The sequence below is a fragment of the Antennarius striatus genome, chromosome 12 (genome assembly GCF_040054535.1).
Source record: "Antennarius striatus isolate MH-2024 chromosome 12, ASM4005453v1, whole genome shotgun sequence".
Lineage (NCBI taxonomy): Eukaryota > Metazoa > Chordata > Actinopteri > Lophiiformes > Antennariidae > Antennarius > Antennarius striatus.
In genome coordinates, this window is record NC_090787.1 from 12,676,473 (window position 1) to 12,703,482 (window position 27,010).

At 38.2% G+C, this 27,010-nt stretch overlaps 1 protein-coding gene across 1 annotated transcript; it reads left to right on the forward strand.

The window, feature by feature from the left end:
* The first annotated feature begins 866 nt into the window (after window positions 1–866).
* On the forward strand, window positions 867–25,667 carry slc4a10b (solute carrier family 4 member 10b). The gene is made up of 25 exons (XM_068328822.1): window positions 867–933; window positions 3,117–3,124; window positions 6,798–6,879; window positions 9,515–9,667; window positions 9,756–9,894; window positions 10,352–10,512; window positions 11,051–11,236; window positions 13,359–13,447; window positions 14,637–14,794; window positions 18,389–18,476; window positions 18,985–19,131; window positions 19,225–19,328; window positions 19,805–19,979; window positions 20,159–20,292; window positions 20,588–20,833; window positions 20,965–21,070; window positions 21,201–21,362; window positions 22,280–22,393; window positions 22,499–22,660; window positions 22,747–22,998; window positions 23,164–23,232; window positions 24,304–24,477; window positions 24,597–24,713; window positions 24,801–24,862; window positions 24,946–25,667. The coding sequence occupies exons 1-25, from the start codon at window positions 867–869 to the stop codon at window positions 25,019–25,021; spliced, it is 3,231 nt and encodes a 1,076-aa protein (XP_068184923.1). The 3' UTR covers window positions 25,022–25,667.
* The last annotated feature ends 1,343 nt before the right edge of the window (window positions 25,668–27,010 follow it).

Below are 27,010 nucleotides of genomic sequence, written 5' to 3' on the forward strand. Positions count from 1 at the left end.
TGTACACCAGATGGCGTCACGTTACTGTAAGTCGAAGGAATCTGTTGTTGAAGCCAAAGAGGCAAAAACTGTGCAAATTGATCAGTGTAGACTCTAGTGGGTAACTGGGTGGGTTGGTGGGGTAAAAATACAATTGACCCAGCCCCCTCCCGGAGCCCCCTTTCTCCATTTAAAATACAGTAGTACATTCAGTCAAGAAACGTGTCTAGGACACCAAACCACCCTTCTTCGTCGGAGGGTGGTTGGGTGCCCCTGATGCTGGGACCCTTTAATTCACTCTCACGTTATAACAATCACGATTAAGACTTAAGTTAAAACGTAAAAAAAAACCCCCAATGTCTTATATTATAGAGATTCATTTCCTGGAACAGTCATTTCTCTCACACATTCATACTCAGGCAATTTACAGAATGGCAGCATGAGGATTCAAATGAACAGCTCCTCACATAGCCTTTTGGACATCATAGTCCATGAAAGAAAACGTGGAGAAAACACAGAATCCACCCAGGCTGCACAGAAGAGACGACAAAGCATTTTCTGTGGAAAGTATGACGCATACTAAAACTCACAACGGCAGTGTTTACTTATCTGTTATTCCTTCCATATTTTACACTGAGTCTTTCTGTTGAACAGATTTGATCTCCTGAAACAAAACTTGAACTTTTCAAGAGACACTTCCACGTCAGTCACAAAAGACGCGCGTGGTTTTATGAAAGAGGACAGCGGGAGAAGCGCAAATCACTACTGACCTACCACGATTATAAATACGTGAATGATGTGTTGTCGCTCAGTTACTGCGGCAAATGCAGGGATTATACACAGCAGAGATCTCTGTTCCGTCTCTGATAACCGCTTCAAGGAAAAAGATGGAGCCAACGGACCAAGGTGCTCAGATAGAGCCGCTTCTCCCACCGGTAAGAGCCCGATCCCTGGGTACCAATTTTTACTCAAATGGACTAATATGTAAGAACGCTTTTGTCTATAGACTACAAAGCTCAATCTATGTGGTGCCATTAAAATATTGAAGGAAATATGTAATAGAAGTGATTGAAAATGCTGCAGATTTTGAGCCAAAAGTGTAATATCACCCCGCTGAGGGTATAGGCCTATATTACCTGTGGAACGTTGAGCGCGTTGTAATTTATCTGCAGAAGGAACTAGTAAGCAACTCTAGCAAAACAAATTGGCTTGTAAATTCATTTCAAATACACGGTGAAAATTATTTTTGTGACCCAAAATTGAACTACCTGATGTACAAAGTTGGTGCAAAAGGTAGGACAGGCACAACCATGAATAAACTGATTTTCAGTGTTTTGCTGCTTCACAGTGGCGCATGTGTGGTTTGAGTAATTAAATGACGTCACTATACTTTTTGGTATAAAGTATTATTTCATATACCTGCTGTGACAGATTTCTGATTAATTCAGCAAATGCAGCCAGAAGTGACCTTGTGACATCATGTGATAGATGAAAATTTATAGAAAATGCAGTGACTTTGGGAGGGGGCGGGGGGTGGTGGTGGTGGTGGTGGTGATGCTGAATATGTGAATATGTGAAATAGTGGGTGCTGCACTGTCTGATGGATAATCTCTGAGGAGTAAAATTGTTTTTTCAGGTAGTCTTTTTGCCTGGAGGATTCGTTTCAATATTTGCTTTGGGTGAAAACACAATTCTCGGGACACTGTTATATCCAGAAGACCTCACTTTTGAGACAAAACCTAGGGAATGTTCTTTAATCACTCCTTTCTTGTTAGGATGGTTGGCCTCTTTCTTCTTGAATCAAATGTATATCCAACCTACCTACCTACTATTTATTTGTTTATTTATCTATTCATTCATTCAAAATCACTGCTATTTGTAGAAATTTAACGAAAATTGATTTCACAGATAATAAAGAAATTTAAGACTCTCGTGGAGCATCTAAGAGAAAAATCCATGCTGGTCGTGAGTGGTCATTTTGGAGGAAATCATTTCTGTCATTATCCATTTGCTGTTACATCAAAGCAGATGTTTTTCCACTTAGCTGAAGTTTTTAGACAGGCATGCTGTAAGATTAAGAGTTGTTTTTCCACTGACACCATGCTTTCAGTGACACACGGCTGACCTTTTAAGTCAATGAACATTTAAGCATCTAAAGATAACATATCACAGTTAATCTTCTTATTTGGATCATACGTGTCTAAATTTGACAGTACCGTATTTGTTTGTTTAATTACTTTCCAGATGACATAGAATACTGCACTACTTGGACACGTGTCTTCATGAACTTCTATGAACTTCTCCCCCCCATTAAATCGCTTTTTTAATTTTTCAAGTCAATTCTTCCATTAGCTCATCCATTGATTGTGGAAGTTTGGTGAGTTACTGAACATTTCCTGGATCGTACAAAGCTGTAATTAAAAAAAATTAGATGGAGACAACAGATTTCTGGTGAAGGTTTAAAAACAATCCTTGGACTGACCAGGTTAATTTGAATTGACAGGTGTAAATAGTTTTCTTTCACACACATGTAGACAGTGGAAAGGAGGCACAGCATGAATCAATCAAGATGCTGCTGGGCAACAGAGATGACATCACAGCTATAATCCCACGATGAGACTGGTGGCTCTCTCAATAGACGCTCAATCACAAATTGCATTTGTCTAACACAACAGAAGGGCATCGGCAGCTACCAGGCATGGTGTGAGCAGGACAGCAGGAGTTTATAGTGCAGAGCTCAGATTTTAGACTGTATTGTACTCTGTCTAAACTGATCACATAGCAGAGCACACAGAAGGAAAGCTCATGCATTCTGAAAACTTGGAGGCTCCTTGGCTCTTCAAAAATCAGGTATGACATTGTCACTGTTATAAGAGCATGGCTAGTGCGCTCACTGCTGTATTGATGTCAAGCACCTGTAAAATTGAGGAAATTGTTGTGCGTTTTTGGTAACAGAAGGCAAGGTGTGTTCCACAGATCAGAATTTCGGGACAATTTGTACATTTTAAATGTCCCAAACGATATCAATCCATCTTGCATGTTAATGATGAATATTAAGTCTGCCAAAATGACAGCTCAACACTGTAAGATGTCAAGCATCTCTAAAACGATTTAGTACTAATGTGTCCCCTCACAAGACGTTGAAGTTTAGAATAGAAACATTATAGGATTACAGTGCCACATGAAAGCCTGCGCAGTTAATGATATTACTGCCACTGATGATTCCAAAATGTCCCCAGCCATCTGTGGGGATATGTGCCGCATCCTGTGATATCACTTCATCTGTGTGGTTTGTCATCCTTAGGCAGGATTTTGCTGGTGAGTAAAGCTGTCATACTTATGTGTTCGTGTTACTTCCTAGGAGCTCTGTCCAATCAAAGTGGCACAAAAGCAGAAAACCCACAGAGCCTCTATGTGCATGGGTGTGTTGATTTCATACAGAACTATCATGGAAGTATCGTAATTTAAGTTTACTCTTATGAGAGATATTACAGGAAAAGTTCCTCTCTTGTTCCCTCTGCAAAAAAAAATATTGAAAATGATCAGTTAGGATGATGAAAATATTGACATACTGTATATATGAGTCCTTTATTTGTTTAGCATGAACAAAAACTCTTATCATATAAGAAATAAAAACAAAAGATAAATAATTCTTCAATTCTTGGATCGCTCCAGGAACACATCTAGGATTTTTCTAGGTCAGGGGCTAAAAAGCGGCCTTATTTTACACAGAGCGGAATTATATGTCCAACATTCATGCACATTTCCTTATTCAGTTACTAATTCCTTGTTTACCATTGGCTCTATAGCTTTGGGAAAATGTTAATTGTTAGGGTTAAGAAAATAAAAACTCTATTCTTTCATATTGAACATTTTCTTTTTTTTTGATTTTCATGTAAGGAAACAGATTTTAGTTTAAATCTCAGCAATCGTGAAATATTGTTTTTAATATCACAGTGAATCCAGTCTTTCAACTGCATGTGAAAAGTAATCAGCTACCTGCTGATAACCAAGTTCAGAGACCACAGTAAGCACTTTAAAAGTGAAAGTACGGTAAAGGTATGGTGGACCAGAAATCCCTCTGATCCTGTGGGGGATGGAAGCACAGTGCTTCTGCATATCTCCATGCAGCTGCAGTCCTGTACTAGATTCAAGTTATATCAGTTTTATTGGCTTATGACCCATGCCATATTCACAAAGATGCTCATCGATTTCCAGAAAGATGTCAAATAACAGCATAGAGGCACTCGAGAGTCACCAGTCATTTTCAGATGAACACCATGGATCTGTCCACAGATTGCATGACGTAACATGACATGTTTCACAGAATGGCTGCAACAAGCCTAGGTAGGCTTTACACACATTGTACATGCTTAAGATACATTCTTTGTAGATATAGAACCACAACATTCTGCCACAGTTGGCCACAAATTCTCGTTGACACTTCAGGTCCCCTCTGGTGATACAACAGGAGATGTCACCTCATTCAACCCTGGTAATCATTAGCAGATATGTCCAGAAATGTAGCCAAAAGGAACATCTGACTTTTGAACATTGACTGGTGCTAAAAAAGTTCCACTGTTACAACTTTCTTTAAGGACAAGAAGTACAGATGGCTCTATATATTTGACTTGCTTTATGTTGCTAATTAACAGTCAATGATTTGAATGTCTTTAATTTAGTCCGATGTAGATGCTGGGGGGCATCGGGCATCTCTATATGTGACATGCATAATTTTTCATAGATGTAGGAACTTCTCAAGCCTGTCAGACATGATTGCCCCTTTAATTCTGCGTTGTAGAAAATGAAACAAACAGTTTGTTATTCTTCTATAAGAATGTGATGCAATGTCCAACAGTTGAAGAAAATATCTGGATTGAAGAAGTCCCCTTCTTTACCCCCCGTACTTGGTTTTCTTCCTTTCCCCTTTTCAGGAAACATTTGCCTCTCCCATGCTCCTGGCAGTTTACCAAGACAAAAATTAAATAAAAAATGATGTCAATGTAGTCTTTCAGAGTTATGAAAGTAAACCATTGTATGAAAGTGATGTTCAGATTTATTTGTGTTTGTACTGCTGGTTGTTTGTAACAAATACTGTCAGATTAATCTGAGCAGGCATGTTGAGCCTTGCCCTGTATATTTGTAGACAGATTATCAACATCCGCCTTGTGGCCCGGCCAGCCCATGTGGCGCTCCAGCTGTGAACATTATCATTATCATATTACCTCCATGGTCAACTGGTGGTCAAGATGGCTCAGGGAATGCTTTCAGGATAAAAATACCCACAAATGATTTGGAGATATTCAGAAGACCGTTGAACTCCTGTTGACTCGCTAGCATTAACCTGGCTGCTAAATTTACATATCTAAACTGTAACAATGTTAGCAAAGCTTTAAGAGAGGTTTTATGTTTTGACTTGCTGGAAACTTTCAAAAACTCTAGGAAATTACAATGACTTTGATGTCAGGCTTCGCAGTAATGACCCCCCATAAAATACACAGCTGTTTTCACACCTCTGTGTATGCACTGACTAAACCAACTGGATGTTATGCTAAATAAGGTTTTTTTTTAGAGCAGGTAAATTCGCTACACCTAAAGTTAAGATCATCCTTTTTCTTGTGGTGGCTGAAAGAACAAAAGAAAGAATGAGTAAATGTTAGTTAATGATTAGTTTTTGACTTTGCTGACTCAAACTAGAGCATTATTCATTAATATTTTGCAGGATATCTGATCATTTCGATTGGTGTGAAGTGAGTGAGGGGCTTGTTGGTTTAGTTCAGATGCTCACCGAAGTACAGTGGTGCTCAGTGACCTCGCCACAGTGTCTTCATAAACCCCCCCCCCCAGTTATGAGACTCTTGTGCTGCCTCATGCCCTCATTAGCATGCTTTGTTTATTCCCTGTTAGAGGCTATGAAATGTAGCTGAGAATTTTCATGCCTTTTGTGTTTTGTGGTTTAGAATTAATCATTTTAGAATGAATAGTCAAGGGTTTATGCATGCACTGACAAATAATGACTGTGATGATTTTAATTTTTTACCACCTACTCTTTCTTATCTTCTTTCATGAGAATTTTTTTGAGCAAGCCAAAACTGACTACACAAAATGTTGGTTGTCTTGGTGACCTGACTTTAATCAAGTGGATCTCTAATCTCCACGTTTGGCAATGACTGAATGTTTTGCTGCAGGTTTCTCACTAAGCTGTCTGGGTTTATTGGCTGTGTTTGACTTCTAATCAACTGTCATCACATGCGGAATGCCGTGAGGCAATATTAACATGTTGGTTCTGTAGGACGGGAAAATTTATGGGAAGTCTCTTATGCTTAAAGAGTAAAGCACTATTTTAATGGTCCTTCAGCTTTGTATCAGCCTGGTGAATTGTTATCACTCCTTCCCATGTAATTGTAAATACATGTGGGTGGTAGAAGAGGGCTTACTGGAATAAAAAATGTTGTAAGAAAAATGGCAAATTAAGGAGAATAAAAGATAATCAACCAACTTTTTATGTCAAATGAAACTATTTTTTTGCACTTGAGTTCAGTTAACAACAGTAGTTCAATTCATTGTTTGCACAGAAGGAACTTTGTGCAGCATGTTAAATCACAGGTTGGTGACTTGTTCTGTTTTTAGTAAGGTGATACCAATGTTCATAATGTCCTCCTTTACTACAAGGTATAGCATCAACATCTTGTTTAATGCAATGCTTAGTGTAGTATTTTCTACCTACTGTAAAACTAGTAATATCCTGAGCAATGTTTATAATATTATATAATAAATACGTCTCTGTGTGTGTTGGATTGTTTAATTTGTCCAACCAGAGGAGTGACGATGAAGCCGTGGTTGACAGACGAGGGACAAGATCCCAACAGGGCACCAACTTTGAGAAGGAAGACCTGGAAGGTAATATGGACAGACGTTCAATACATCTGGACTAGAGAAAGCTTTAAGCAATGGATAGTTGCTGCAGATGAGTCCGCCTACTCCGTCCTTGCTACAGCTGCCTTCCTCTCTCCAGCTTTTTCACAGCTGAGAGATAAGAGCAGAGTGGGAGGCAGAGAACTGTGGGTGAGCTGACTTCACATCAGCATTTTCATAACCCCTGAAAAACAGGTCGATCAGGATGAAGATCCAAACAGCATGATTCACTGACTTAAGTAGCTAAAGGCCAGAAGCTCTATCCATCTGCTTCTCCAGACATATATAGAATAAGAAGAGTTTGGATGAAGCTTTTCAGCTTCATCCAAACTCTAAGGCTTCAGAAGGAAATATAGTCATTTGACAAAAACAGACATTGTATGTAAAGCCTTTACATACCCAACAGTGTTAGGTGTGCATACTGTCAAATGTTGGGTGAAAACATATTAAAGATTAAGTACACTTTATTACTGTAATCCCCAGATTGATCAAAGAAAAGTCTATAGGCTCCACTCAGCACAATAGTCAACAGGATCATTGGCAGGATTCTCTTAGCAGCTTCTTTCTTGAGCACAGAAGTCATAACTCCTTTTATGTAAGAAAAAAAGATTTTTGTTAGTTCAGGATTAAAAGTATACAATTACATAAAATATTACACTAGTATGATACTTCTTTAAAGAATGCAAATTAGGTTTGAAGGGTGTTAATTTAAAAGATGGATTTCAGAGCACCTATCGGAACCTGCCCGTTAGGTTTTGCTTTTAAACTTAGACATGGTATAAAGAATATCTTAATGATTTACTGATCTGATGCGTATATGTAACGTGTATAAGAAATACTTCATTTATTTTTGTGAAATTCCTGCGTAAGTATGCATGTAGTTCACCCTGCTTTGAGAGGTTCAATAGCGCCCTCTACTGGAGTCTATATAAATGATCGGAAGCAGATGTCTGGCGTCACTTCTGCCCAGCATCCTGCTCCGGTAAAGATGGTCGGATGTGGTGCTCCGCAAAATATACAAATTACACAAAAGCTAACGTGAGATTTGTTATAAGATTAACAGAGAAGTAACAGCACTTGCCATGGTATCTCCGTGCATTTACGTTTTGTATCGTTTTTTTTTTTCTCACGTTAGGATGTTATATTTTGTATTGGAAGTCAATATTATCCCCCCCCCCCATATAGACGCCTTAACATTGGAGGTGCTTACCACATTGTATGTGTCTGTTGACCACTCATCGCAGGTAAATGTTGTTGCACTATGCGTGACGTTTAATATTAATTCAAGACGTACATGTGTTGCGCTGCCCGCCTTTTTAGGCGAAGCCTATATTATCTGTTGGCTACCTCTAAAGAGCGCCATTACGCTGCTGCTTTATTTATTTTATATTGAGTCTTGGATTGTACGTTTCATATTTTCTATTTCATATTTCTAATTCAAAAAATATATTAAAAAAAGGATGATGTTGGTTTAAATAAGTTAAAACATGTATGCAATTAATTGTAAAAAACATTCACCACTATACGATCACTTGTTAAAATTAAATTTTTAAAGACATTTTATATGCAGTTAAGATAATTGTAAAAATACTAATATGCACTGGCGTCAATTCTGCCCAGCACCCTGCTGGGACGCCATAACAGTGGAGGTGCTTACCACGTTGTATGTGTCTGTTGTTGACCATTGCAGGCTACCCTAAGTAAAACCACATCATCCAACCAGCCCGTTTGTGTGTGGATTCTTGGCGGGACGGGCACACAGCAGTTACATATATACACATTTTGGCAAGGCTGTTCCCATCAGTGTGGAGAGTACTGAATGTACGATACAGTACGCGGCTGTCTAAAGCTTCATGACATACTGCAGTGAGCTGAGTGGGCTGACTAACAAGTGCAAACACAGACATGTTTTTCTCTTTTGCTCTCAATCATACCATTTAATACCTGCACAGACACTGTAAGAGCATAAATAAAGATACATAATTGTGCGAAGCGACCAGTAATGAATGCATTGATTAGCTACCAGGCAGAAAGAAATGCACACAGTTGCATGATCTTTTAGAAAAAAGATAACTCTCAATAATAAGATGTGAACATAAGATTTTATTTTAATTATATATGTACTTGTTGAAAAATTCCTCAGCATAAAGAAGTGGTTTCAGAGAAAAGCCTTCTAAAAATGATTCTGTCCAAAAACAACTCACTTCTAATGAAATGAAATACCATTACCAAAGCATTCTTATTTTAATGAAGGGAAAGTAATACTGACATTTTCATTTTAAAGACATAACAGGTGGTGTATTATGTACATTATATAGAAGCAGGAAGCATTACAGTATTATATCATCTATGATGGCCTTCATCTCAGTAAAACAGGAATCTAGAAGACAAGGCTTAAGGGGTAGCACAAACAATTAGTGTTAAACCGTGATCAGTGAAATCATGATTATGTAAAGCTTCTGATAGTGCACACACACGCACGCACGCACGCATGCTTGCATGCACACACGCACGCACGCACGCACGCACACACACACACACACACACACACACACACACACACACACACACACACACACACACACACACAAATACTAACCTGTTTGACAAATGTTTCCAGGTCACAGGACTCTATATATCGGGGTTCACGTCCCTTTAGGTAGCATCAGACACCACAGCCATCGAAGGCATCGTCACCATGGAAACAAACACAAGAGGAGGAGTATTGATCAGGCCTTAACTTTGGTGGAGGGAAGAGAGTCTCCTGTTTATGGTATATCCTCACACCATTGGATTTTACTCACTTAAAATACTAGAATTTGTCTCAGCGTAATGTGCTCTTTCCAATTCTGTGTTTCCAGACACCCCCTCACAAAGAGTGCAGTTCCTGTTGGGCGCTGAGGATGATGATGAAGAACATATTCCTCATGACCTTTTCACAGAGATGGATGAAATCTGTGTGAAAAATGGTCAGGATTCTGACTGGAGGGAAAGTGCCAGGTATGAGGGAGCCATCATGACATTAACCTCACATCTACTCCTACTCATGACATGTCATTACTGAAAGCTGTGATTTAATGGACTAGCCATGCCCATGACCCACTTATACTGATGAAAGATGCAACTGCGAGTCTGAGGTCTGTGTTGCTCTTTACATTAAGTAATTACAATTCGCTGGTGCGAGTGTGAGAGTATGACATCTTTTCATCTAGATTTTATACATGATTCAAATTTTGTATTCATATGTATTTGAATTATTTTATTTAGTAATATCCTGATGAGAGGCAATAATGAAGAACAGTATTTGAGTGAATGAGAAGTGGGGGGGAGGCACTTGCTAAATGTGTGGAGAGAGGGGTCTGGAATGCAGACGTCTTGTTATTGTAGCTACAGCAGATGGCTGGCCAGATTGTTGTCTGCTGGCTTGTCTTGACTGGCACTCAAACTCCTGTTGCAGGTGGTTGAAGTTCGAGGAGGATGTTGAGGATGGAGGAGAGCGATGGAGTAAACCCTACGTTGCCACTCTGTCTCTGCACAGTCTATTTGAGCTGCGGAGCTGCATCATCAACAGCATTGTGCTGCTCGACATGAGGGCCAATACAATTGAAGAGATTTCTGGTAACTAATGTGAAAAAAGCAATGAGGTTGTATCACCTTGTGCGTAACCATTACTTAATGCTAGAAGAAGACACAGTGTTCTTATGAGCTGACTGTTTGGATCCAGTTGTGTAGCGGTGGGTCTTCATGAATTACTTATCCTTCACTATTTTGATCAACCTAATACTAATTTTCATGATATTGCAGAATTGTTTTAAAGTTTTGTAAAAAGTGAAAATGAAACCACATCTGTATCCGTATCCACCTCAAAATGTGTTTGACTCTTCCTCCGTGTCACCTTAATATGCTACTTTTTGAACTTTTTGAAATATGATGCCCATGCTTGTTTAGATAAGCATGCAAAAAACAAAAAACAAACAAACAAACATATTGAGTTACTATTAAATTGATAATTCAGGGAAAAATGTTTTTGGCTTTGATCTGTCACATTTGATTTATCGCTACTGTAAATTTATGTGTTTGTCATCTAGAGCTAGCATTACACTCAAAAACATCCAAACAGCATGATTGTGTGTGTGTGTGTGTGTGTCTGCTTCAGACATGGTCTTGGACCAACAGGAGTTGTACTCACCTCTGGGAGATGAGCTCAGAAACAAGGTGTATGAAACACTGCTGAAGCAGCACCACCATCAGAATCAGAAGAAGCTTGCCAATCGGTTGCCAATCGTGCGATCCATTGCCGACATGGGTCGACGGGCATCGGAGGTTCATCTTGACAAAACTGGTGAGAAAAATCTAGTGGGGGGTGGTGTGCATTTTACACCTAGGCCTTCAGTGATGTCCTACTTAGTCAAACTTGCATAAATACATCCCATAATACTGTAAGTGGCTCCCACAGCTGTCACCAATGAAGCGCTCAGGAATGAGGCGTTTATAATGTCTCAAATGGGACAAAAACCATCATGTCTGAAGAGGCGTCAGCCCCACTCCTTTTATTGTCACTCGCACAGAAGAACCCGCGGCCACACCTTTATAGACATCACGCAACTACGCCACAGAATAAAAGCGACTGTAAAAACCATCATTTATGACACCACAGCTAGAGAAAAGGTTAATGTGTTCCAGGAACATCCTGCAAAAACGAAATTCCGCATTATAATGTCAAACTATTTACCGGTATTTTATTATTTACGGTAATTCAAACGCTTATGACCCTCTCCATACTGAACACAGTGCATGGAAGTGCGCTGTGTTCTGAGACTCACGGAACACAGTGCACTTCCAGATGCCGTCAGCCAATAGAATGCGTGTAAGGTATCACGTGACCACCTACTAAAAATCAGGGATTTACTGAACTTCAAATGTGCGTCTGCATAGCGTCTGCATAGTGTCGCCTTCTCAGAGACAATATCCAATCACAGGACAAGTACACGTCAGGTGAACATAAGAGCTGCTGACAAGCCTTAGAAGGCCAATTCATGATCTGATTGGCTATCGCATATGTCTATTAACTATATTGGCCAATTTTCTCACAGTTTAGGGACACCTACATTCTAGATTCTGAAGGGCTTGGACAGATTTCATTCAACCTGGCAACACCAGCTAGCTGAATTCTGATTGGATAAAAACCCTCTAACCCTCTAACCTAAAAATAGAACACTGACCCAGTGCCGATGTCATATTATGTATGTTTGTGTGTGTGTGTGTGTGAGTGTGTGTGTGTGTGTGTGTGTGTGTGTGTGTGTTTGTGTGTGTGTGTATGTGTATGTATACATATATTGTAATCTATTTATTTAAGGAAAATGCATTAAAATATAATTAACTTTTAGCAGAAATATTATAATTTCTGGTTGTGTTAGGCCAGCAGAAAAGACTTTGTTGGCCCTGGAAAAATCAGACACCAGTGTTACAATTTATTATTAATTAACATGCTTCTCAATTTGTTTTTCCACTTCCTTTCTGGAATTTGGACCATGAGTATGATCAGTTATGTTTAAGTGTGGGTGGCACGGTGGCATAGTGGATAGCGTTGTTGCCTCACAGCAAGAAGGTTCTGGGTTTGATTCCTTTCTGTGCCGAGTTTGTATGTTCTCCCTGTGTGGGTGGATTTTCTCTGGGTTCTCCATAATGATCGTTTCATCTTCAAGAAATGAATGAATGTGTGGATACTTTGTAAATATGCAATATGTGCTTGTGATATGTAAGCATACGGTCGTAATTTGCATATATTCCCATCCTTACTTCATTTCTATTAAATCCACCATCTGCCCACCCACCTGCCTCAGCCCCGCTGAGGTCAGCAGGTCCTGTTTTAGACAGTACATCCTCGTCCCTTCACAAACATACAGTTAAATGACAACGTGGCAGGGATTATTGTCAAGAGTTGTGTTGAGACTGGAAAATTTGGGGTCAAGGTGGGTGGAACAAACATTCCAAACAATGCTCAAAAATATAGTTGATGCAGTTCATTGCTATGTTGATTCATTTATGTTCAATAATTCGATGTTCATTCAATAATTGGGCTAAATTTTGAAACAAGTTAAGTCTATAACAGGCTTGTAATAGAATACATTACTTTACTGTAAAACTGACGAGCAATGTGTTCAATAAAAAATAATGTGTATTTTATAATATCAAGCTTTATCAACGCTCTACATAACAAATTTTAATGCAGAGGACTACTTTTATAAGTTCATAGTAAAACACCAATCATTTTAGCATGAGACAAACACCAAAAAATCTGAGTGGTGTTTTCCAAAACAGCACTAATAATAGTTGGCTCCTGACTGTGATACTCATATCTTATCATATCACATGGTCTTCCTTTTAAGGATATTCTGTGTCCACTGCTTGTTGCAACCATCAGTTGCTGCAATGTTGAAGATTTTTTGTTTCATTTGATCCAGATCAAATGACGTTCCCCCAGTCTCACTTAGCAGGACCTGAGGTGAAAGGGGACACCAGCAGAGAGAACAGTTCTGTGGACTTTAGCAAGGTATAATACACAAACTGCATCACTGTAATAAATACTGTGCTGTGTTAATCAAGATGTTTTTAGTGACATCTTATTCTTTGTTTGTTGTGTTCATTTGTCAGGTATAATTATGAACTACAATAACACAGTAATGCATTGTGTAGCCTCACAGCAAGGTCCTTGATTCAATTCCACCTGGGGCTTTTCTTGTGGAGTTTGCGTGTTCTCGGTGTGCCTATTAGGGTTCTATCTGGGTTCATTTGCTTCCTCCCATCTCCAAAAACATGAAACCTTAGTGAATTGTTCACTATAACTGACTTGTGTGAATGTCAGCGTAAATGGGTGTTAATTATTATATGTGGTCCTGTGATAAATTGATGACTTATCCAAGGTAAAACCATGGCCCAGATTGGATAAGAGGCTGAAGACGAGACGTCGATCATCGATTTACCTTCAAGAATAGTGAAGGAATTCATGGAGATTTGACAATGAAAGTTAGAGATGGCATCGATAGAAATCACAATGGAAAATTGAGACTTAGGATGCTAGTATTATTATTATTAAAGTATTATTCAACATGCAAACACACACACATTCATAAGCTACAATCACAAAATAACTGACGGATGTGCTAATATGTCTGTTTCTCTTATATGTAGTAATCTACAGTAGTAAAAGATTAGGATTATAAACATGTTAAGTACTGTAAAGGTCATTCATGGTGACACATGACAACCATATCCAACAAATCCTCACGAATTACGTATGTGTGTTTAACCACTTGTCGAGATCGGTGTTTGAACTGTTTCACATATAACTGTGATGTGTTGTAGTGCTGCCATAGTTGGATATTACTGTGCATATGGTCTACGACAGATTTATGGAGGAACAAACAATATTCAAGTCAACATTTGCCAATACCGCCTTAAGGATTCTGCAAAATTGATATCTTCATTACTCGAAAATTCTGCAAATATAGCAATTGTAAAAAGATCACATTCACTACATCTGGTAATACCGTTTAATTTGGGGTTTAATGTGAGGATAAACTGAAAATCACGATGCATTTATACAGTACAATTTGGATCATCAATTATCTCATCAAAGCAGATGCTCATTCAAAGTAGTTTAGACATGGAACTGAGAGGAAAGAGGTGTCAAGGTTTTTTTTATGCGGTACTCTAACACAGTGCTTACTGCCTTCTTTCAGATCGACCTTCATTTCATGAAGAAGATCCCTCCAGGGGCCGAGGCTTGTAATGTTTTAGTGGGAGAGCTGGAATTTCTGAACAAACCAGTGGTAGCGTTTGTCCGTCTTTCACCGGCGGTCCTTCTAAGTGGACTGACAGAAGTCCCCATCGCCACAAGGTTACTGTAGGCTCATTCAGCTAAATCCCCTGCAAATGTCATGTTTATCCTGTTGAATATGTAATGAATGTGCAGAAACATATTCTCCATTGCTAAGGTGGATACACAATAACTGGGCTCCAGAGACTGTATGATACAGCATGTGAAGGAGGGAAAAGAACAGGTGGTTTAGTTAGTCAGCTGATTTGCAACTGGCCTAAAATCATGCTTGATTTTTATTTTGGTTAGGGTTAGTGTTACTACATTGACATCATATTGATTATGTTTATATTTAAGAAAAGACACTAATGTACCATGTTGAAGAAAGGTAGAAGCTATATAGAATTTGCTTCTACAAATTTGAACACGGTGGTGCGGTGGTTAGCACTGTGGCCTCACAACATGAGGCCACACAACATGAGGTTCGAGTCCCGCTCTGTGTGGAGTTCGCATGCTCTCCCCGTGTCTGCGTGGGTTCTCTCCGGGTTCTCCGGATTCCTCCCACCTCCAAAAGCATGCGCTTCAGGTTGATTGGCCGTTCCAAATTGCCCATAGGAGTGAGTGTATGTGTGCGTGTTTATATGTCTTTGTGTGTGGCTCCGTGGTGCACTGGCATCGTGCCCGGAGTGTCCCCCGCCTCATGCCCTATGCCGGCTGGGATGGGCTCCAGCTCCCTGTGACCTGCTACGGTGGATACAGCGGCGGTACTTGAAAATGAATTAATGAATGAATGAAATTTAAACCATGTCTACCTTGGCCAGAGAGTCTACCCAAAATATTGCCAAAGTCTGCTGACAGCGTGAAGAGTTCTTGCCAATCTACAGCCGTGAGCCATATAGTAATCACAATCACCTCAGCTCTTATTGGTGCTGATGGTGAGTCAGGATATTCAACAAAGGCATGTTTCAAAGGGAGAAGGTGCTAAAAACTTTTTTTGTTCCCGTTTTCATCATAATCTGCATAGCAATGAAATATTCATCAAAATCTAAATGTAATCTAAATTAAATTAAATTGCATGACTTTCATTAGTTAGTGGTTGAGTGTTGCATAGTACTACTAAAAATGTTTAGCTAATGTCAATTAGATTGTGAGGAAAGCTCACTAATTTCAAAACAAACAAGCAAACAAACAAAAACATACTAACAAACAAACAAGCAAATTTATTTAAGAAGACATTGAAGTCTTTAAAGTTTTATATATATATATAAATTTTTTTTTCTTACAAATATTGCAGAAAACGTCTGTGTGCATCTCAACCACTTATTTACTGTCTTTAGAATTTCTAGAGATATTTCTGAATTGGCTCAGCAACATAATTCAGGTGCTATCCTTAAAAGTGCCAGAATTTTCACTCAACACTGTTATTTTATTCATCAGGAGGAGTGAGAACTAAAATCCCATTATATGGTAATTTATTACAGTACATGCTGCCCAGTGTGATCTTAATCAGCACTTCCTCTGGCAGTGTTGTCCCTATCTTATCATACTGTGCACACGAAGGCAGGTGTGACAATGGTTTACTGTGGTTACTGGGATGTCGCCCTGGAACTTTCTCACAATTTCCACCCTCCTCTCACATTTATCACCCACATAGACTACAACTGTTAATCTTTACATCCATGATAAGTGGCTGTATGGTTTCCCACTGATCATTACAATGTTCATCATACATTTGAGATAATAACGGTTTTGAGGTGTTGTTGATAATGCCCATACATTCATTCAAATCTCCTATTGCGTGCATGAACCATGTTTGCATTACAACATGGTTCCTTGAGGCACATGCTCCCTCATGTGGTTGGTCGTTTGTAGTACAGCCTGCATATTTTATGAGTGAGTGGACGGAGTAGAATCAGAGTGGTTAAGTAGTAATACATGATCTATAAATGAATATTAATAAAATTTTTTGTTACAGCTTACCTCACAAATTATTTAAAGCATATATAATAAAAATTTAGGTAACTAATTATCAAAAATATCAAAGACATACATACAATGTGATAAATAAATATATTCGTTAAGTATATTTTATACGTATCAAATATTTGTAGTAAATATTTGTATTGAAAGGCTTGTTTCTTGTGCCATCTGCCTTCTCAGGAGATTCTTCAAACACAGACCCTTGAGGATTACAGGGAAGTTGGAATAGGGTTTTTTTTCCCAGAGATTCAGGGATAGTATTTGATACCCTGATGATTTGCCAATGCCAGAATGGTGCCCCGCCACCTGCCAGGCTGTCTGGGGGTAAAACGGTGTCGATGTGGGAATTGTAGGAAAGTGCCCATGGATTGGGAGATGAAAAGCTGCATCCAAGAACCAATCCACCCTATTAGGCAGTTACTACACTTCTCACTATGCTGCCTTGATTGAAACAATTCATGGGCAATATAGGAAGGACTTGCCAGTAGTTAGGCCAGTAGATGTACATAGATAATTCATTGATAACTAGATCATACATCAATGTTGCAACCACATTGGGAGTAATGAAAATGTCCTTGACTGGTCAAATGCAAGAACATCGAGGAGCTTTGTTTTAATTGCATAAAAGGAGTGTTGTAAGTGTTTTTAAGTGAAATCAAATTAATCATAAATTAAAATATGTCAATGAATGTTTTTATTTTTACAGTTTGTTTAAGAACTTAATTGTTAGGCTATTAGAAAGGTGATGACTGACTATGAATGTCAGTTTAAATTGAACATAAATTGAATTTCTTGAGTAGAGGAAAATAATTATTTTAGTTTGATATATGCCATAAAGTGAAGTATAACAACAACAAATTACTTTTTTAATATAAAATGTGTAGTGGAACAGACACTTTGCTAAATTGCAAGAACAAGTTGAAGCAACCAATCTATACTGTGTCTTCTGCAAAACCTGTGACTGTGTGAGGGATACAATCACAATGTACTGTTTTGTTTTACTCAGCTTCTGTGAAGGTATGTGTTGTTTCTTGTCCTCTTAGACTCAAAAACTAAAAATGTCTGAGGGCTTAAACTCTTTTGAAGAACTTCAGAAATAATTCATGATTAATGACAGACTATTCTGCAAAGAGTGTTATTGTCATTTTGTGTTAATTTTTGTAAATTCTTAAGCTGCTTTACAAATTGGTTTTGTTCGAAAAACACCAAAAATGCAGTCATTTTAATTTAATCAGGAGTGTTTGTCACAGAAGAGGATAATTAATCTGTCAAAAATTAAAAGACTTGAGGTCAAGGGGCATCTTCTCTGAGCAGAGTGATAATCGAAAGTTCCAGACAAAACTCTGGCAGCAGTAAATCTCGACAGGTTCTGTCTCTCCCCCCTTTATATTTGGACAGTGGTGGCGGTGTTGGTGGATAACTAAAACTGATGAATAATGAATTTAGTGGTGATGTAGGCTTGTGATCAGTTGTGAGACTCTTACGTGACAACCCGAGACCATGGTAACAAAAAATGAAGACTGAATAACAAGATGGAAGGAGAAAAACTATGGTTCAGATGTGGAAAGGAATAGTCTTCTGACTCATTTTTGCTTAGCTAGTATCCAATAATTAGCATCATTTGACTCACATCTTTTATTTAATAATCTATAATAATGTATATCATAATGAAAAATATATTTGTATTTCTTTTAGGTTTCTTTTCATTCTTTTAGGGCCCTTAGGTAGAGGACCCCAGTATCATGAGATTGGAAGATCTATTGCAACACTGATGACAGATGAGGTAAGAGTTCACTGGAGAAGGTCTTATTTATTTGTCATTACAATTCAATCATATTTGAATAAGGATGATTATTTTGGAACATAAAGTAGATGTTGATGTCCGACACACACATTGCAAAAATTCACAGTTCATCAGAACTCAGCAAATCCCTGAAGTGACAGTGACAGAACATTTGTCAGCATTAGTCAAACCTCATGTCCTACTTTTATGCCATCCATTATCACTGAGGAAAACATGGGCTTTGCTTAGACCAAAGTTTGTTATGTGTTACTTGTACATGATGAAACTTTCTCTTGGTGAAATTCTGAATCAGTGGTTAACGCTCTTGTTTTTTAATGAGGATGTCCTTAGTTTATGTATCCTGTCCCTGATTCTCTCTGTATTTATATGGTTTGTTGAGGTTTGCACACACATTAAAAATTCAGCATGTGTGCCGCACTTCTTCAGGTTTGGACAGGAGGCTCTCATCTTCTGAGGTAATTGACTTTCTATACTTTCTGGTCTCCAGGTTTTCCATGATGTCGCCTACAAAGCAAAAGACCGCAATGATCTGATCGCTGGCATTGACGAGTTCTTGGATCAAGTGACAGTCCTACCTCCAGGAGAGTGGGATCCATCCATACGGATAGAGCCACCAAAAAATGTGCCATCTCAGGTTAGCAAAGTTTTGGTTTGTGGGTTGTCTTTTTTAATCATCAGTCACTACGATAAAGAAGAATGTAACTGCTTTTGTTTGATTTTTAAACAGGAGAAGAGAAAGAAAAGCAATATTTTATCTAATGGAATGATAGAAGGTCATGAGGAGGAGGAGATCGATGGCCATGGGGGTCCAGAATTGCAGCGTACCGGAAGGTAGTGAATCACACAAAGAACTGTTTTTCATTTAATGTTAAATATGCCCGTTAATAGAATAGTATTAAGTTTTTACACAAAACATAAGAAATACTAAATAAGTAAGTGTTATTTTCCCGTTTTTATCAGAAAGAGCAAAAGTTCTTTCTGAGAAAAAGCCCTTTGGGCTGTTGTAAAGAGCTGCATTAATACATTTTGATTGATTTATTGTATATACTGTTGCACCTTAAAGTGAAGGTTCAAGACTTGACCATCCCAGTATGACTCCTGGTCCGAGACAACTTCCCCCTAGATAAAGAAAAAAGTTTTTTAAAAAAAGGGAGAAAGAAAAAATTATCATTTGTTTTCGTGTTAGAATAAGACTGTTGGAATGAAAATTAACTTACACTGCTGTTACACATATTTTAGTTGGTCCTTGATCATTAAATATCCCCATGCAAAGGCATCACTGATTAATCTCTTGTTCATATTTTTAGGTGGTTCGGTGGTCTCTTGTTAGACATCAAGCGCAAGGCGCCCCGCTATTTGTCCGACTACACAGACGCTTTCAGTTTACAGTGTGTGGCCTCCTTCCTCTTCCTCTACTGTGCCTGCATGTCCCCTGTCATCACCTTTGGAGGACTGCTGGGCGAGGCAACAGAAGGACGCATAGTAAACCCCATGCTCTTTCTTCAAATTGCACACAATGCTCTGCCAAGACTAGCTGTGCGCTTCTGTAGACTTTATTCTGTAAACCATTCATTACATTAGACCAGACAACAGCTGTTGTTTGAAATTGTTAAGACTTCTAAAGTATCAATCTATCAATGTCTGTCAATTTCTGTTCACAGAGTGCAATTGAGTCTCTGTTTGGAGCTTCGCTGACTGGAATAGCATATTCTCTGTTTGCTGGTCAGCCCCTCACCATTCTGGGCAGCACAGGGCCGGTGCTTGTATTTGAAAAGATATTGTTCAAATTCTGCAAGTATGTCATTTTCATCTGTGTAAAAGTCAGTCACGTCACTAAATGATTAATGATTTCAGGTTCATTTATTGTTGATGTTCATTTTTGATAAAATTACATCGATGGCTTGGTTTGGACATGAATGAGCCATCTCTAATCCTGTTTTCTACACATCATTAAATATTCTGATTAAATTTGCAAAATGACCCTTAATGTGATATCTACTTCATCTAATACACATTATTGCAAACATGAGATCCCTACATGATGTGTTTGGTCTGAATATTGTCTTCCTTATCTTTTTATCCTCACTCAGGGAGTATGGTTTGTCTTACCTGTCGCTGAGAGCCTGTATTGGTCTGTGGACAGCCTTCCTCTGTATCATTCTGGTGGCTACCGATGCCAGCTCCCTCGTGTGTTACATCACACGTTTTACAGAGGAAGCCTTCGCCTCACTCATCTGCATCATCTTCATCTACGAAGCGTTAGAGAAACTGGTCCACCTTGGAGACCACTACCCCTTCAACAAGAACAACAACCTGGACAAACTCACCATGTATTCGTATGTGGGCGCTTGTACTCACACAACAAAATACTGTTGAAAGCTGTTTTGAGTACATTTCTTGAAGGTGCTGTAAATCCCTGACTGATGAGGGATTATTTTGTCACCCAGATGTTCATGTGCTTTCACAGATGTTCATGTGTTGAACCTTCTGACCCAACCAATCTCACTCTGAAGTATTGGGAGATAAATAATGTCACAGCCTCAGAAATCTACTGGGAAGCACTGGAGACAAAGGTTCTGCTCACCTGCTTTTTTTTTTTTTTTTTTTAAAGTTAGTGTTAGGATTAGGGTTAGTTGAGTTAATGGAAATTTATTGCTCATTATATGTTGCTTTTAAATAACCAGGGTCTATCTGTTGTTTCAGGCTTGTATTGAAAAGCGTGGTGAGTTTGTGGGCAGCGCCTGCGGCCCTCATGGACCCTATGTTCCCGATGTCCTCTTTTGGTGTGTTATTCTTTTCTTTTCCACCGTCATCATGTCCGCCTTCCTCAAGGAGTTCAAGTTTAGTAACTACTTTCCCACCAAGGTACTATTTATTTATTTATTCCGTTTATTTTTCTTCTTTCCAGACATGTTATTACAACATATTTCACTTTCATCAGTGGTGAAACATCATCAGCAACATCTGAAAAGAAAAAAAAAAAGGTTTGGCGGGTACAAGCAATTGCCTTGTAAGATTCCCGTCCCCTAAATCATCAACAAAACATCTCTCTTATTAGAATATGTAATAAACAAACTCAGACACTAAAAGTTTTCAACCAGGTCATACATTGAATTTTGACAGACGTTCATACCCTTATCCATTTCAGATACTAGCCTTTTACCCGAGCATAACCATGTTTACATTCTTCCTAGGAACACAAGGTTTGTTAACATCATAGATAGCCAAAACAAGAAGTTGACCTTGCCAGTGTTCTCCACAAGAATATAATGATCATATTCACCTCTTTCAGCAGACAGTGTTATACAAGAATTAACCAGTTTGTTACAGACACTTTAAGAGTTTCACATGGAATTATATTGTCAAAACATATCAACATGCTCTTTAAAGTCTCAAAGTTAATGTTATCCCATGTTATCACAAATACATGGTGTTTTTTTGTTTTAGTTTTTTTTTTTTTTGTTCATTAGTCCATGTTTCTGACATCAATGGTGTTGATTTTTTCGACTGTTCCATGAAATACTTGACTATTCTTCATGTATTAGTTTTACATTAGTGAGCCCCAAAGCATGAAGACACATCAATGGCAGCTGTAAAGCATGTTTTTAAGCTATGTAGCATGGTGCTTTGTCGTCCCCTGATGGCCAAATACAGATACTGCAAGGATACTTGAACTCAATGTTTGTGATTGGGTAAAAGAAATTGCGCGTGCGCGCGCTCCTGTGTGTGTGTGTGTGTTTTCATTAATTAAAAGGCATTTTATTTGTTTTGCTCTGCATCAGGTGAGATCCATTATCAGTGACTTTGCTGTTTTCTTCACTATCGTCACCATGGTTTTAGTGGATTATGCACTTGGGATCCCATCTCCAAAATTAAAGGTTCCTAGTGTGTTTAAGGTGAAACAGAATACAAAATAAATTGATTTTATCACCAAATTGCACCAGCATTCTTAAAAATTAAATCAACTGCTGTGTATAAACAATAATTGCTTTTGAAATTAGCCAACTAGAGATGATCGAGGGTGGTTTGTCAACCCACTGGGGCCCAACCCCTGGTGGACAGCAGTCATTACGGTGATCCCAGCTCTGCTTTGTACCATCCTCATCTTCATGGACCAGCAAATCACAGCTGTCATCATCAACAGGAAGGAGCACAAACTTAAGGTGATTTCCTGTCCCAGCTTTGATCTCTAGTTGCATATTGAATTAACATTTTTTCCGGTTTATCTATTTGTATTTTCTCTTATCAGAAAGGCTGTGGGTACCACCTGGATCTCTTTATGGTGGGGGTAATGCTTGGTGTGTGCTCGATGATGGGTTTGCCGTGGTTTGTAGCAGCCACCGTTCTCTCCATCACCCACGTTAACAGCCTGAAGCTGGAGTCAGAGTGCTCTGCTCCTGGGGAGCAGCCAAAATTCCTGGGAATCAGAGAGCAGCGGTTTACCGGACTGATGATCTTCACGCTCATGGGATGCTCCGTCTTCATGACATCTGTTCTGAAGGTCAGACACTGATTCTCTGTAATTAGTACATTTTGAGTTATTGTCCCAGTATCATTGTGTATCCTTCAATAGTTCATTAATCAGATATGTATTTCTTGATTAATTATTGAATGTACAGCTGCTAAAATAGAGCTTTTCTGACACCTACTGTATATTTTTCTTTAGTTCATTCCTATGCCTGTGCTGTATGGCGTATTCCTATACATGGGAGCATCTTCGCTCAAAGGCATTCAGGTAAATTTTTAAAATCTTTTTCTAATATAGCGATACACCTTACTGTATTGCTATATTAGAAAACAATGATATACTAGCATCACATCACATTTCACTCTGCGATTTTGTCTGGTTTTAGTTTATTAAATGTAACTAACTGCTGAAAGTGGATGATTATGAGTCACAGAATTTTTAGTTTCTGGGTTTTGATTTGTAAATTCATTCTTAGTTCACAAACCTGATCTTTGCACATTGGATTCCAATAGGAAGTAAGAAACTTGAAGTTATATCTTCTAAGTTGCTGTAATTACACAAGTTGCGTTTCCGTGTGGTTGAATATCAATTTGTAGATGCTCTGGATAATCTGTGTAGACTGTTATTTCTCACCCAATCATGATGGGGAATTGACTCCATAATGTCTGGCTGCTGAGATAAAACGTGTTAATTGGCCTCTAGTGTGTTTCCAGTATTTACGAAACACCTGACTGTTATTAACTTTCTCTGTTTACTTTATATTTTTTCACTACCCCTTAGTACTTTTCATAATATGTTCTTAATATACACACTTAAGTCAAGACTAAAAATTTCCGTTGAACAGCTACCCTTTTCTGGCTTTGGAGACATTCAGAGTGCTGTTTTAACACATCTAGATGTAATAACACAGAGGACCAGTTAGTTACTGCTGGGATGTGTTTCTAATCAGTTCATGCAAAAAAAAAAAAAAAGCTCCCAAAATGACGGCCTTGACCCTGAAAAGCTGCAGAGCTGCAGGTGTGAAGTGTTATTCAAATTTTTGAGTGAGACGGCTCACTAGTAATGATGAACCTACAGAGAACTACCAGCTGAATCTGCAGCTCCACCCAGATTATGGAGTTTTGTAAACAGTTTCAACATTAATCGGTCCAGGCTGCAGTATTTCTGCTTTGGTTCACTTTCACAGTTGTTCTTGGTTGCAGCAGAAATATGTTTTTTTTTGTTTTTGAAAATGCACTGAGAACTGAAGCTGAATATTCAGATATGTTGCCGACATATCAAGACAGGCAGACGACAGAACAAATCTTGGACTGCCAATTTGTCATTTATCCCCAACAGTTCTTTGATCGTCTGACTCTGTTTGGTATGCCGGCTAAGCACCAACCAGATTTCATCTATCTGAGACATGTACCCCTGAGGAAGGTGCACCTCTTCACCATCGTCCAGCTCACCTGTCTGATTCTGCTCTGGGTCATCAAGACTTCCAGGGCCGCCATTGTCTTTCCCATGATGGTGTGTAAGAACAACACACATGAAGAGTCTAAAACTGATTTGTCTTTCTTGCAACCGTTAATATCCGCTTCATACTTATTCAAATTTATCCTGCTCCATCTATCATATTAATTCCGCAGGTGTTGGCTCTCGTGTTCATCAGGAAGCTCATGGATTGTGTCTTTACCAAGAGAGAGTTAAGCTGGCTGGATGACCTCATGCCAGAGAGCAAGAAGAAGAAGCTTGAGGATGCAGAGGTGCTGCTGTATTTTAATTTGTGTAACACTTCACCACATCTGTTAAGCTCATTTACCTTCAAATGCATTTAATGTGTTTAATTCAAGCTTCAGGAGGAGGAGCAGAGTACTGCAGCAGAAGAAGATAGAGAGGTGCACGTGCCATTAGAGTAAGTTATATTATACTCACAAAAGCTTCTTGAGTAACATTTATGCCATTTCACACACAGCACATTGGCTTCTCTTTTCACAGGGGGATACCCATCATCAACATCACAGATGAAATGTCAAAAGGTTCTTTCGGGAATACTTGGAAAGCCAACAGCTAAGACATTTGACAGGAACACCTCAAATATTGATGGTGAGGCATTCCGCACTTATGAGTACAAGAAAACTAAAAAAATAAAGATAGAGCAGTGAAACATGGAAAAATCTATAGAAGCAACAGCTTGGTCTGCCTGCTTGAATTTACAGAAACGTTAAAGGAAACATGATTATAATTTTTACAAAACACAGACACATTATTTAAACTCATAAATAAATAAATCATTAGTTTGTAGCTGTTTTAAAAATGACCTTTTATTCATTTGTATTGCTATCGTTTCCAACTTACTGTAGAAGAACTTTTGTTTTGTTGTGTTTTTAGGTTTTAGATTTAAAGGAGTTCATACGCAGTTTTTCCCAAACACCCGGTTGGCATCACATGTCTTCTCCAACTCTTAACAGCACATTGAAAAAGTGAATTTATCAAAATTTTATACCGCTATAGTGCATAACTTGTTACAGCTATAAAAAAAATAGTAATCAAAGAGTAGTAATAGTAGTAGATCTTTTTTGTACTCAAACATCCAACTCAGCAGTACTAATGTGTCCTGCAGTGTTAACATGATAAATTTTTAATCTTCATTTACAGTTTTTTAAAAACAACTTGGGTATAAATATCATTCAAAGGCAGCAATACTGCCTGTAACACAATACAGTACTGCTACTTTTACTTCAGCAAAGAGTTTAAATGCCTGATGGCAGATCATATTACTGTATTCATTTATTATCAATCTATAGTTTCTTTTTTGGAATTAACAATTAATTTACAGTGTTTCATAACACTGATGTTTTAGGTGATAAATGATGAAGATGGAGAACAGCTGTTTGAGTTTTTGTCACTCTCCTTTCCGGTTGTCTGTATTTTATGGTGCTGTTTATAATCCTTCAAGTTTAATCTTGTAAAAATAAAGTTCATATTCTTGCTTCTATAACACCAGTAAGTCCTTCTGTTTCTTATGTGATTAATGTCAAATTTATTCATTACTGTGTTGCTCAAATTGAATGTAGATTCCAGGGACAATGTTGGTGTTTGATGATTATGCGATCATGTCAAACGTTTGTCTTTGTAATTGCATTAGCAGCATTTTGTCACTTGTAAATTGTACTTTACTTTTTAATGTTTATGAAAATATCTCTTATCATTAATCTATTTCAATACTCTTTTCTTAAATTCAGCTTTTTTTCCCCATTCTTCTGTAGATAATTTAAATTTAAATTTAAATGTGATTATCTAGGCTGGACTGGATGGTCGTTCATGATCATTCAGTATATATGCTAGCAATTTCTGAAAATACATGATGTACAAACATCTGTTACATGATGACCCTGTGAATACACTTTTCCCACATTTGTTATTTCTCATTTGGACATTTTTGAGTCCCATGTCATGTTTCTGACTGATGGGAATAAGTTCTTTGAGGTGACCCACCAAATGTAGAATGTTAAAAATATATTTTAAAGAGAAAAGTCTCATCTTTATTTTTTGTGGAAAATAATCATTTCCGTTCTGTTTGCTAAAAATGCTTTACAAATAGACTTTACTGTAATTTTGAATGCTTTAATTTGTTTTAATGTTTGAATAAACTTTAGACAATTTGAAGAGTTTGTTCGTAAGGTATTAAATGTTAATTAAAATAACTGTCACATCCAAAGATTACGATGATCCTCTAAAAATTGAATTGAAGTATGAATTATTGATTTATTTTAAAATTTTACTTATGAAACACCTTTTATTGTGTAAATCTTGTCAGTGTTACTTTACCATAATAAATTTTATAAGTGTTTTGTCATGTACTGTATGTCTAACACAGTCACTCACCTCTTTTGCATTCCCCACCCCATGAAGAGCCCAGAAATGAACCCATACATCTCCGGTCTTGTCTGCACCAACTGAACACACTGAACACATTCCCCTGGTGTTTGTTCGGCTTCCACCCACTGCTCCAGCTTCTTCCCACCAATCTGAGACATAAATGCTTTGTATTAAGATTGTC

Excerpts from the sequence above, each read along its gene's own strand:
- slc4a10b (XM_068328822.1), top strand. The coding sequence starts at position 867 with ATGGAGCCAACGGACCAAGGTGCTCAGATAGAGCCGCTTCTCCCACCG. Across the intron at positions 13,448-14,636 it reads GTTCTGTGGACTTTAGCAAG|ATCGACCTTCATTTCATGAA; the intron begins GTATAATACACA and ends GCCTTCTTTCAG. Across the intron at positions 18,477-18,984 it reads CAACACTGATGACAGATGAG|GTTTTCCATGATGTCGCCTA; the intron begins GTAAGAGTTCAC and ends TCTGGTCTCCAG.